At 54.5% G+C, this 13,739-nt stretch overlaps 1 protein-coding gene across 2 annotated transcripts in view; it reads right to left on the bottom strand.

The window, feature by feature from the left end:
• The window catches only part of STK10 (serine/threonine kinase 10), a 124,296-nt gene that overhangs the window by 77,691 nt on the left and 32,866 nt on the right, over positions 1-13,739 (bottom strand). For both annotated transcript variants that reach the window (XM_062188686.1, XM_062188685.1), the window contains exon 2: positions 1,257-1,421. In XM_062188686.1, the coding sequence (XP_062044670.1) occupies positions 1,257-1,421 (165 nt within the window). The remainder of the gene's footprint in view (positions 1-1,256; positions 1,422-13,739) is intronic.

Here is a 13,739-nt window from a genome sequence, read left to right as displayed (position 1 = left end):
GTCACAGAGATGGAGAGGCAGAAAGAAAGAGAGAGATCTTCCATCCGCTGTGTCTCTCCACATGTGGCCACAACAGCCAGGACTGGGCCAAGCCAAACCCAGGAGCTTCATCCAGGTCTCCCACATGAGTGGCAGGGGCCCAAGCACTTGAGCCATCATCCACTGCCTCCCAAGATGGATTAGCAGAAGCTGGATCAGAAGTGGAGTAGCCTGGACTTGAACTGGGGCTCTGCTGTGCCACAACACACAAGTGCAAGTATGATATTTTACATACAAGATCCTGGCAAAAACCAGTCTGAAGAGAGGCACAGTCTGGGAAAACTGGGTTTTATCTGTGAGAGGTATTCACTTCAGGAGAACGCCAGGGAGGAGACAGTCTGGGCCACCCCAGATTTCCTGACTTGAACTCAAGGTGATGCTGAGTTGGAAAGGTGGGGCCCAGAGCTGTACCTACCTGTGCTGTGCACACCCAGGGATGAGGATGCTGGTGGAGAGCTGGGGGCGCTGTTGAAGAGCCCCCACTTTCTTAGAGCAGCCATTGAAAGGAATCCCCCTGGAGCAGCCCAGCAGGAGTGGGAGCGGCGCTAGCAACACAAACAACACATCGGCCAGAGCCCACTGCGCCGTCGCATGGGCCAGGCCTCCCCTGAGCAGCCACCAAGAGCTCCCTCATTTAATCCCTGTACCCGCTCTGCGGGCCAGACATGACAGCCTGAGTCTTCCTTGCCCAAAACGCCTGGGACCATGAGCGTTTCTGCTCTGGAGCGTCCCGCATTTCAGAACACGTGCATGGTCATTCCCGGGGTCAGCATCCCTAATCCGAGCACCCGAAACCCGCAATGCTCCCAAATCTGAAACTTTCTGAGTGGCAGTGCTCAAGAAGTTTTAGGTTCCAGAGCCGTCTTGGATTTCAGATTTCTGCATCAGGGATGCTCCACTTGCATGATAGGCCCATCTTCCAGATGGAGAAACCAAGGCATGGAAAGCGAAGCCTTGGCTACAGGTACCCAGCTTGTGCTGGGATACAAAGCCAAGCAGCAGAGCTCTGGCAATGCTTCCTGTTCCAAACCACAGCCCCCATCCGACAGGCAGGGGCCCCATGGGAAAGGGCGGGTAGGGGGCCTGGAGCTGCCCCACTTCACCTTCTCCTTGCCCGTGGCCTTGCCCGTGAAGCTGATGCACAGAACTGAAAACCTCAGGGCTGGATGAAGTCCAGAACCCACGCGGGCAAGGAGGGGCGGAGGGAGGCACCTTACCCACAGCTTCCCATCGTAGTAATAGGCTCCCAGGAGCTTCACAATGTAGGGGTGGTCACACGTGGCCAGGATCTCAATCTCCACGATGTAGTCCTCCAGCTCTTCCTCGCTCTTGGTCTCAATGACCTTGGCCGCGGCCAGGGCGCCCGTCTCCTTATTCTTGGCCTGCAAAGCAGAGACACGGAAGGTCAGCGAGGCCTGCTGTGCAGGAAACTGGCCCTGGCAGGCAGCCCACAGGCCCTGCAGGAGTGTGCAAACAGAGGCCGGATGTCCAGAGGAGGACTGAGGCGCTGGCCCGGGCCACGCATTGTTCTCGACGAGGGCCAGCGCTGCACGTGGTGTCACACAGAGGGACACGCATGAGAAACTGTCCTGTGTTCAAGAATCATTTCAAAAGAACAGCACAGCCATGCATCGGGGTCAAACAAGTGCAGAACGGTTCAGCTCTGCAAATACGGCCTTGGAAAAACCGCTCATCGGTTCAGGACAACATGAAAGTCACTGAGAAATCAAAGTGGCCTCATACTGTTTATATAAAGAATGGAAAACAGAGTGGCTTTCTTTTTTCACATGCTCATACGCGTCTGTAAGTGCATGGAAAAATCTAGAAAGACATTGCCTGAAGGCGGGCTGGAATGGGGCCTGAAATAAGGAGGCGTCGTTCCAGTTTCAGTATACACGCTGCTGACGCGGCACACTGAGGAATTAAATTAATTAAAAATTAAATTTTTTAGTGGGACAGTTTCATGCATCAACTTGCATCATTTCACATGCATTAAAAGCAGAATGAAAAAGGATCTCAATTCCATAAGCATACACCAAGTTCAGGGGGATCGCTTCCAAGAAGCACATCACCAGGCAAAACAGCTAGAGACATAGACAGAGGTCTTCCATCCGCTGGTTCTCTCCCCAAATGGCCACAAAGGCCAGGGTTGGGCCAGGCAAAATCCAGGAGCCAGGAACTCCACCTGGGTCTCCCATGTAAGTGCAAGGGTCCAAGGACTTGGGCCATCTTTCATTGGTTTCCTAGGTGCATTAGCAGGGAGCTGGATCAGAACTGGAGCAGCCAGGACTCAAACTGGCACTTACAGGGGATGCCAGCGTCGCGGGTGGCAGCCTAACCTACTGTGCCACATGCTGACCCCAAATAACCATTTATCTGATGAAAAAGAAGGAAATCTCACACCTTCCGGGATGGACACACCCAGAAAACAGCAAGTGCTGGCAGGAATGTGAAAAAATTAGAAAAAACTTAGAAAGTCGGGGCACTGCTGGTAGGATTAGAATGGTGCAGACACCAGTGAAAGCAGTCTGGCAGAGACGAGCACTGTGCTGTAGTGGGTTAAGCTGCTGCCTGGGACACCCACACCCAGTATCAAAGAGCCCCAGCTGTTTCACACTTCCAATCCAGCTCTCTGCTCAAGCACCCGCGAGGCAGTGGATGACAGCCCAAGGACTTGGGTAACACCTGTTCCTGGCTCCTGGCTCCCGGCTTTGGCCTGGCCCAGAGCCCTGCCTGGTGTGGCCATTTGGGGAGCAAACAGCGAATGGAAGATCTCCCTTTTCCTCTGTCACTCGGCCCTTCAAATAAATAATACATCTTAACAAAGACCAGTGTGGCAGTGTCTCAAAAGGTAAACACAGACAGGCTATAAGCCCCAGTGACTGACTCATATGTTCCGAAGAGCTGGATACAGGGATGCGGGCTATGGCAGCACCCCCATGTCCACAGCAGCGGTATTGACACCAGCCCAAGGCTGAAACACCCGTGTCCATCAGCAGATTAATGAGCAATCAAAATGGCATCTGTCCATCCTGCGCAATAGTATGCAGCCAAAGAAGGAAGTCCTGACGCGTGCTGCAACTCGGTGGAGTCTGCAGACACGCTGAGCGAAGGAACCCATCACAAAAGGACACACAGAGCGTGACTCCTCCTGCAGGTGGCACCTACGGTAGTGGAACTCATAGAAACTGAAGTGGAACAAAGGTCCACATCAGCTGGGGAAGCAGGGAACGGGGCGTAACTGGTTAGTGGGAACTGAGTCTTTGTTGGAGATGATTTAAAAAAAAATCTGGGGTGGGGATAACATTGTGGCACAGCAGGCATCCCTCATCAGAGCGCTGCTTTGAGTCCCGGCTGCTGCTCTGCTTCCAATCCAGCGTCCTCCTAAGGTACCTGGGAAGGCAACAGGAGATGGCTCAAATACTTGGCCAGGTTCCTGGCTTTGGCCTGGCCCAGATCTGACTGTTGCAGTCATTTGTGAAGTGAACCAGTAGATGGAAGACCTCTCTCTCTCTCCTTCCCTCTCTCTCCATCACTCTGCCTTTCAAATCAATTTTAAAAAACATTTTAAATGAACAAAGTAATGTTTTTTAAAAATTCAGGGAGGTACAGATAGTGGTGATCACTATACAACTTGTGGACTTATTTAATGCCACAACATTATATACTTACAAATGGCTACAAGGATCTTCAAGATGTTATGGATGTATAATTTACCATACTTCAAAAGACGGAGAAACAACCACACAGGTGGTGCAGGCAATCCCACTCCCACAGCACACAAAGAGCTGCTGTCCAGGGAGTGGGGTGGGGACCCATGGGGATGCTGCTATGAGCCCCCCCTCCCCGCCCCCTGGTGCTGCATGGGGTTCCAGTGTGAGACTTCCTACAACATCGCCCCAAGAGTGAACTGCTCCTCCAAAGACTTTGTCTTTTTTTTTTTTTTTAAGATTTATTTATTTATTTGAAAGGCAGAGTTAGAGGGAGATAAATGGACCGGCAGAGAGAGAGAGAGGTCTTTCATCTGCTGGTTCACTCCCCAAATGGCCACAATAGCCAGAGCTGGGCTGGTCTGAGGCCAGGAGCTGGGAGCTTGAGCCGGGAGCTTCTTCCGGGTCTCCCATGTGGGTGCAGGGGCTCAAGTACTTGGGCCATCTTCCGCTGCTTTCCCAGGTGCATTAGCAGGGAGCTGGATTGGAAGTGGAGTAGCCAGGACTTGAACTGGTACTCATATGAGATGACAGTGTTGCAGGCGGTAGCCTTACCCACTACACCACGATGCCAGTCTTTTCTCTGTGTGTGTGTGTGTGTTTTTGGTTTTTTTTTTTTTTTTTTTTTTGACAGGCAGAGTGGACAGTGAGAGAGAGACAGAGAGAAAGGTCTTCCTTTTGCCATTGGTTCACCCTCCAATGGCCGCCGCGGTAGGCATGCTGCGGCCGGCGCACCGCACTGATCCGATGACAGGAGCCAGGTGCTTCTCCTGGTCTCCCATGGGGTGCAGGGCCCAAGGACTTGGGCCATCCTCCACTGCACTCCCTGGCCACAGCAGAGAGCTGGCCTGGAAGAGGGGCAACCGGGACAGGATCGGTGCCCCGACTGGGACTAGAACCCGGTGTGCCGGCGCCGCAAGGCGGAGGATTAGCCTAGTGAGCCGCGGCGCCGGCCACGGTTTTGTTTTTGTTTTAGTTTTTTACAGTTTATTTATTTATTTGAAAGGTATAATGACAGAGAGAGAGAGGGAGAGAAAGAGAGAGATAGATCTTCCATGTGCTGGCTCATTCCCCAAATGCCCAGCAGGGCCAGGGCTGGACCAGGCTGACGGCAAGAGCCTGGAACTCCATCCAGGTCCCTCGTGCAGGTGGCAGGGGCCCAAGCACTTAAGCCATCATTTGCTGCCTCCCAAACACATCAGCAGAAAGCCGGACTGAAAGCAGAGCAGTCAGGACTCAAACCAGTGCTCCGATATGGGATGCTGGCGTGCTCAATGGCAGCTTGACCCACTGCGCCCCCACGCCGGCGCCCCCAGGGAACGGCATTTCTGGCAGTGCTGCACCCCGGCGCGAGTTCTTGTCCTGCACTCTGCCTGCTCACTGGCCCAGTTTTGAAAGCTTGTTCAGAGCGCCCTGGAACCCGCCAACTGGGCGATCGGGTGCACCCTCGCCCACCGGCTCACACGCACGCTTTACTGCCGTGCGCCTGCCTTTCCGCACAAGGTTGCGATGGCTGTGTCCCCTTCGGTGAGGGCGGTACCGGGGTCTCCATCAGTACCACACTTCTCTTCCCTCCTCTTCCTCTTCGAACCCGGGAGAGAAGCTAGGCCAGCTCTGCTCCAGGATGGAGTGGCCGGCTGAGCAGAGCTGGGGAGAGGCCGCCCCGCCCACCCCATTCACCTTCCCTGGCAGCGGGTGAGGGCGGTGCGCGCAGCATTCCCCGCGTTTCCCGAAAAGGGAGTTTTCTCCCGAAGCTGGAGGAGGCCCCGGCAGGGACTATTTTCCAGGAATACACAAAACCTGCCTTGAAAGGCAGCACGGACCACAGGGCAGGGCCCAGGCGGGTGCCAGTGTCAACAGCAGGGCCGGCCGCTGCCCAGCGCCTCGCTCAGGCTGCCCGGAGACCACTGCGCCTGGGAAGCGGCCAGCAGAAACCAGGGACTGCACTGCATCCTCGCCAAAAGTAAATTCTTTAAAAAAAAAAAAATGTATGCATGCATGTACGTGAGAGGCAGAGACAGGGCCAGACAGACAGACACATTCCATTCACTTGTTTCCTCTCCAAATGCCCACAACCGCCAGGGCTGGGCCAGCCTGAAGCCAGGAGATCGGAACTTAATCCAGGTCTCCCAGATGGGTGAAGGGACCCAGCTACTTGAGCCATCATCACCTGCTGCCTCCCGCGTGCCCATTAGCAGGAAGCCAGAATCGGGAGTGCAGCCGGGCATCAAACCCAGGTAGCACCATATGGGAGCATCTTACCTGCTGGGCCAAACACCTACACCCAAAATTGAGTTGTTTAAAAGCCTGGGTGAGGCAGCAGTCCATCACCTTGAAGCCACGGAGGAAATAATAATGGCAGATGATAAAAAACAACAGGGTGGAGATTTCTGGCTCCTGACTTTGGACTGGCCCAGACCCAGCTGTGTGGGCATCTGGGGAGTGAACTAGCAAGTGGGCACTATCTGTCTACCTCCCAAATAAACAACAGTTAAATAAAACATGGGGACAGGCATTTGGCACAGCGGCTTACATCACTGCTTGGGACACCCACATATCATAGCTCAGTGCCAGTTCTAGTTCCAGACTCTCCACTTCCAATCCAGCTCCCTGCTAACGCACCTGGGAAGCAGCAGATGATGGCCCAAGTGCTTGGGCCCCTGCCATCACGTGGGAGACCTGCATGGAGCTCCTGGCTCCTGGTTTCAGGCTGGGCCAGCAGAAGCCTGGCCCAGCAGATGGAAGAACACTTCTTTATCTATCTACCTAAAGAAAAAAAGAAAGGAAAAGAAAAGAAAAAGAAAAGCAAACACAGGCTGAGCACTTGCTGTGTGGCCAGACAGGCCTTCAGTGGAATTTCCCACTCCATCCCCCGTCCAGCCCTGGAAGATAAACTGAATCATTCCCAGGTTACAGATGAGAAAACGGAGGTTCAGAGAGGCATACGCTTTGCTCAGTCCACACAGCTGCTGAGTCCACAGAGCTTACGGCTGGATCCAAATGCAAGGCTGCCTGACTCACAGCCTCGGCCCCCGATCACAGCTCTCCAGGGCCTTCTCGGTGAGTACCCTGTGTTCCTTTTGCTAAAGCTAAGTGACAACCACAGCCACAGCAGCGTGCTGGGACTGCCAGCACTTAGTCTGCCTACACAGAGGTAGATGTCAATGCTCATGCCCATTTCTCAGACGAAGCAAACTGAGGCCTGGAGAGGTATCAGCCCCCAGCTGGCACGGCGAGCTGTGCTAGTCTCCTGACTCCAAGTCTAGTGTCCTCTTCACTACACTGTGCTCCCAGGAATCCACTTATTTCCCATTTACTCATTCATTCAACTGTTATTTACCGAGCCCCAATGAAGTATGGGGCACTCTTCCAGTGAACAAGACAGTTTTTAGCTGGAAAAACATGCACGCCCTCTCCTAACGTAATTCACCACTCGCTGATCTTCCTCCAGCAGAGCCACCACCTCCCTCGCTGCCAATCCCTAAGCGGCAATGGTGCCCACCCCCTCACCATATCTAGAAGGAAGTGCCTGACTCATCCTGGCCAATCAGAACGCTGCATTCCTTCTGGCCACCGTGACTGGCTCAGAAATAGGCACAGGATCAAGTCAGCCAATGAGATGCAACCACAGAACTATTGCTAGGACAACTGAGATTCTGAGTCTCCAACCCAGGGCCATCATGCCCCCAGACAGAACCTGAACATGAAACTGGGTCCCAGGTACCAAAGCTGAGAGACAGTGTAAGAGGACAATGGTGCCTGTAATTAATTTTTACAACTTGGTCTACTAAGAATCCCATGTTTTATACAAAAAACTTGGTGCTCACAGAAGTCCTCGAAGTCACTCACCCAGGGTCACCCAGCAGATAAACAACAAGGCAAGGAGCTCAGGTCTGGCCAGTGTGGTTTCAAAGTCCATGACCATGAACCCTGTACATTCTGCAAAAGTCCTGCCTGAGCCTCAGTTCCCCCTGAGTACAGCAGGAAGGTGGGGAAATGATGATGGATGTGGGCCCATCCTCACAAACGGGCGGTCCTGGAAAGCTAAGGGTGGTCCAGGGAGATGGGGCACACGTGGGAGTTGGCAGGCCAGGAGTCACGCAAAGAACAAGCGGCTGTCTGTGGCCTCTGACGTCTGTCTCTCCCACTGGCTGAGGCAAGGCCGGGGTCCAGCCAAGAGAGAGGGGGGAGCTTCGACGCGGACCTCCACTGCCGGCCCGCAGTGACTCATGCCTCAGCCCACACCCTCGAGAGCAGGCACAACACAGTGGCCACTTGTGTTTGCTGCCCCAGACACCTCTGTGGGAACAATTCTCCCCCTTGTGCAGTCACGGGGCCCAGCCTGGAGGAGGTGGGGGCAACCTTCCCAGCAGGGAGCCCGCCCCCCGCCCCAAGGAGCGGGCTCGGTCAAACAGCCCCGAGGCCCTGCCCTTGCCTCCTCCTCACTGAGGGTACTGCTCCAACATGGCTCAGTGACAAGGAGTACCTCAGCCACCACTCCTGAACGCCAGCCCCCGAGCCCCATCTGCAGATGAGCAAACCTAGTTCAGAGGCGAACACAGAGGTCAAGGTCAAACCTGTGCCTCCAGCTCAGTAAGTGACAGCACAAGAGAGAAGAGCCTAGAGGGGTCTGTTCCAAGGGGCACCGCCCACCCCAGCAGGCCTGGGAGCCCCTGGAGCTGCCTGGAAACTGACTTGGGGGTGGGGGTGGGAGTGGGCAGCAGATCTGGCCAGCACCTGTTCCCCCTTGTGGGTGCAAAACTCTAGCTTCACTGGGGACCACCTCTCCCTTGCTCTCAGTCCAAGAGACTTATGAAGGGCTAACCCCACCTTGGTCAGGGGCATGACCCCACCCCAGTGATCAGAGTGCAAAATCTTGACAGAGCCACTGGCACAGAGGCGGGCATGTAACCCCAGGCAGGCCCACAGTCGTGCCTAGGTGGGAACTTTGCTTACGTTATCATGAAAGCAGCACTCTCTCCAGAGTTGCTAAGCTGGTGGAATGGAAGCCTGGGCGCTCTGACAGCCCATCCTGCCAGTCCTCCGGAGAGCACGCCTGAGTATGATGCCCCAGGAAAGGAAGCGGGACCCACAAATGGGGGAGGGCAGGGAGCAGCTGGAGCCAGCAATTCCTGAAGGCAGCAGCAACCCTGAGACGTCAGTGACACAAGCTCACGATCCCCCTTATGCACTTGCGCCACCTGCCACTGGAAAGGAAATGAGCTCTCTGCTCTGGGGGCGCTGAGCTGAAAGCAGACAACCACGGAGACCCTTTGCCAGGCAATGCACGGGCGCTGAGGGCCACCCTCACTCCCAGGCCCAGCAGGACCCACAGAGCAGCATTCCCTGAGGCCTCACAGAGTTGGGTGGGAAACTAGGCGAGGTAGGGGACCCAGGCAAACAGAACCAGGGAAGTCTTCTCCCAAAAGAATCCTCCTTGCTAAAAGCAAGGGAGTTGGCCAGCGCCGCGGCTCACTAGGCTAATCCTCTGCCTGCGGCACTGGCATTCCGGGTTCTAGTCCCAGTCGGGGCACCGGATTCTGTCCTGTTGTCCCTCTTCCAGGCCAGCTCTCTGCTGTGGCCCGGGAAGGCAGTGGAGGATGGCCCAGGTGCTTGGGCCCTGCACCTGCATGGGAGACCAGGAGGAGGTGCCTGGCTCCTGGCTTCGGATCGGCACAGCGTCAGCCGTAGCAGCCATTTGGGGGGGGTGAACCAATGGAAAGGAAGACCTTTCTCTCTGTTTCTCTCTCACTGTCTAACTCTGCCTATCAAAAAAAAAAAAGAAAAGAAAAGGAGCGCCATTTCACACTCACTAACTTAGCAACAACAGCAACAAGGACATGGGGTGACACAGTGTCCTCACCACCACCAAGAAATTAAACCCACTCAACCTTTGAAAGGTAACAACTGGCAACAGGTATTAAGGGCCCTGAAAAGACCTTTTAAGCCTATTATACTTCATTCCTGAGAATTAAAAACCAGGAAATCATTCTAAAAAGACAAGAAATGTGCTGGCATCATGTTCCCATTTCTTTATAAGAATGAGGGGGAAAAAAAAAGGGTGGGTGTTGTGGCACAGCGAGCTTGGCCAGTACTTGGGACTCCCGCCTCCCCTACCAGAGTGCCTGGTTCAAATCCCGCTGCTCTGCTTCTGCCCCAGCTGACTACTGATGCACCTGCAAGTCAGCAGATCATGACTCAAGTGCTAGGGTCCCTGCCACCCATGTAGGAGACCCTGATGGAGTTCCTGGCTCCTAGCCTCAGCCGGGCACAGCCCAACAGTTGAAGGCACTTGGAGAATAAACCAGTAGATGGACCTGTGTGTGCGTGTGTGTATCTCTGTCACTCTACCTTTCAAATAAATAAGTACACCTAAAAAAAGGACAGGTGGAAATAACTTGAATGTTTACTGGTAAGATGGTAAAATTAACTTCATGTGATATTAAGCAACCCTTTGAAATGATGAATAGGAACATAGTAATGAGAAAAATAGTTAAGCCATGATAATCTGCAACCAAGCAAGCACGCGGCTGGCGCTGTGGTGCAGCAGCTAAGCCACTGTCTACAGGGCCAGCATCCCATGTTGGAGTGCTGGCTCAAGTCCCAGCTGCTCCACTGCTGATCCAGCTGCCTGCTGATACACATGGGAGAACAGCAGAAGACGGCTCAAGTGCTTGGGGCCCTGCACCCATGTGGGAGACCCGGAAGAAGCTCCTGGCTCTTGGCTTTGACCTGGCCCAGCCCTAGCTGTTGTAGCAATTTGGGAAGTGAACCAGCAGATGGAAGAGCTCTCTCTCTCTCTCTCCACCCTCCGCCCCCATCTGTCTCTCTGTCTCTCCCTCCACCTTTTAAAGAAATAAACAAATCTTTGAAACAACTAAAATCACAGACAATCTGTGCCTTGGTCCATGGCTATAGACTGGGATGAGCTGAAAACACAGCCCAGTAAAGGCAAAAGGCTCAGAAAGGGGCCTGGTGAGCACAGACTGGGCTTGGTGCACAACAGCACCTCCTGCACAAAAAGTGACCACTTCACCCTGACCTTGTTGTGGCTGCATCCAGGGTGGGTGCCCTGTCCTCTCAGGAATCCACCTGAGCTGCCCCATCAGAAGACCCCATCTGCCACCTGCGGCTACTCAAACACACACACATAAAATGAAAAATGTCAGGGCCAGTATTGTGGCACAGCAGGTTAAAGCCTTGGCTTGCAGTGCCAGCATCCCATATGGGTGCCAGTTCGAGTCCCGGCTGCTGCACTTCCAATCCAGCTCTCTGCTGTGGCTTGGGAAAGCAGTAGAAGATGGCCCAAGTCCTTGGGCCCCTGCACCCACATGGGAGACCCAGAAGAAACTCCTAGCTCCTGGCTTCAGATTGGCACAGCTCTGGCCATTGTGGCCATCTGGGGAGTGAACCAGTGGATGGAAGATCTCTCTCTCTCTCTAGCTCTACCTCTCTCTGTAACTCTGTCTTTCAAATATATAAAAATAAATAAATCTTTAAAAGAAAAAGAAATGAAAATGTCAGTTGCTCAGTTGCAACGGCCACATTGTAAGTGCTTCCCACCCACCCCGCAGCCACCACATTGAATAGAGCAGAGACAGAGCAGGTCCGGGTGGGCCTTACAGCCCAGAGGTGCGGGATCATCCAAAGCTCACTCCAGCGGCCCAGACCCAGCCACAGAAAACACACTCTTTTTTTTTCTAGGGAGGCAAAAAAGGGAGTGTGGGCAGAGGCGCCCCTCCAGCCGGTCTGCTCAGAGGTCTCCTAGCAACTGGCCGGGCGCTGGGCTCCGGGGAAGGCTCCCAGCTGACCTGTCAGATGAAAAGCCTGGCGCGTGGGTCACAGCCAGAGAACGGAGCAGTCGAGGCTAAAGGTTTCCATTTTCCTTTTATTCTGGACGCTGTGCCAGGCATGCGTCCAACAGGGCTCAGGCCACTGGAAGCAAAGAGGGGGCTTGTCTGTGTCACACAATACACAGCCGCGGCGTCCCTGCCCGGACACATTTAATCTCCGCAGGGTGACGACCGTCGCCAGTGCGGGGAAAGGCTTAAAGGGAGAGGAGTCTGGCGCCGGATAGGGGCGAGGGCCAGACAGAAATGCAAGGAGGTGATCCGAGGGCGGCATGCAGGGCAGGACTGAGCTACGAGGGAGCCCCGGGCTGGCCGGTGGGAGTCGCCACGCAGGGGAGCCATGGGCCGGGCCTTCGCCAGGCTAACTCGGGCCCAACTCCCTGCCCACCAGGGTAAGCATCTCAGGGGCGTCCTGCCCAGCGGCTCTGGGTGCCAGTCCTCCTGCTCTTCCTCCACTGCCTTCAGCCAGAAACACTCTTAGATCAAACCCTCGATGGCTCCCGGCAGCTCCCAAGATAAAGCCCCAGCTCCCTGGGCAGCACTCACGGCCCTCGGGTCCTGCTTCTGCCACCTCTGCAGGGGCCCAACCCTGCCTTCTCTTCACAATGCCACAGCCAGGGCTCACCCACTGCCACCCTCCACACCCCTCTTCACACTCCTTCCTCCACCTGCAATGCCTTCCCCACACTGTGTTTAACCAGCTCACAAGCTCCAACTCCACCATGGCCTGCTAGACAAAATGTGCCCCAGGACCCCTGCCCACCTCCCCTGCTAGGACATCTCTGTGCCTTGCTAGTACCTTCATCACAGACCTCCTGGTGCCACGGTCACTTGTATCACAGTTCTCTCTCGGACCTGACTGTGAGCTCTCAAAGGCCAAGGCCATGTCTGATTCCTCTCAGTCTACCCCATGGAGTCTGGCAAAGAACAGCCAACGGACAAACAGCTAAGTGGGTGAACGGGCAGATGGGAGACTGTAGGGGTGGGGACAGATGGACAAATGCAGGAGCAGATGGATGGGAGGGTGTATGGATGAATGAGAATGGACAGATGAGGACAGGTGGGGTGGATGGGAGGACGGATGGGCAGGCGGACGAGTGGATGGATAGGATGGTGGTAGATGAATGAACGATGCATGGGAGACGGCGAGCTGGAAAGATCAGTATATCAGAGGATATGAATGAATACACGAATGGATGGGTGAGTAGCTGGCACACGGATGGGTAGGAGGACCGATGGATGGACGGATGAAGATTGAGTGAGTGAACGGCGTGGTGGGTGGGTGGATGGATAAATGGGAGGCTGGGTGAGCGGACAGGACAGACAGATGGACAGATGGAAGGGAAAGTGAGTGGACAGGAGGATGAATGAGTAGATGGGGGATGAAGTATGGGGCGGGGCAGGAAATGATCAAGGCCTCCTTTTTTCCCAAAATGCCCTTGAGCCTCTCTTGCTGATGAGTTCCATGATCACCTGCCTCTCTCCTTCCTCCTTACTGAAGATATTTAACAGGTCCCTACCCCACTCCTTCTAACACCCACTCTGGGCAAACTTAGACCTGGGCAAATTTCCATGAAATTGCTTTGTGGACTAGACACAGCACAAGCCGTAGGTTCAAGCTCAGCCTCGAACACTTCACCAGCTACATGTGCTTGGGGAGCCAGGACACCAGACCCTAGTTTCCTAACAGAGGTGGGGACAATTCCAGGGATCCACAAGAAAGTTTGTAAATTACCACGGGGGTGTCAACTGACCACTGGGTGTTCCTGCTCTGTCTACCTTTGTTTCCAAAAGCCTAAAACCACGTTTATCCTGTTCAGTAACATATCTATCACTCTGGTTGGGTGGGAAGGTATCTGTGCTTCCTGCAAACAGAGAGGAACAAAGTCCTCCGCAGGAGAGAAGGGAAGGCGGTGAGGAGTCCATTTTCCCCTCGATGGACTCAGATTTCTGAGTCTCTGGCTGTTCTCCAGTGAGGGGAGAGGGCACCACTCTACGCTGGGGAGGTGCAAGGCTCGTCTCAGCCAGGGTGCACACAGCGCATGCTGCCGAGGAGACAGAAACCACTTCCCGATCGTAACTGCCACGCCAAGTTTCAGCTCAACGACAAACAAGACGGCCGAGTTTCAGAAGCGGTGGC

The sequence above is a fragment of the Lepus europaeus genome, chromosome 4 (genome assembly GCF_033115175.1).
Source record: "Lepus europaeus isolate LE1 chromosome 4, mLepTim1.pri, whole genome shotgun sequence".
Taxonomy (NCBI): domain Eukaryota; kingdom Metazoa; phylum Chordata; class Mammalia; order Lagomorpha; family Leporidae; genus Lepus; species Lepus europaeus.
This window is presented reverse-complemented; position numbering and strand designations above follow the sequence as displayed.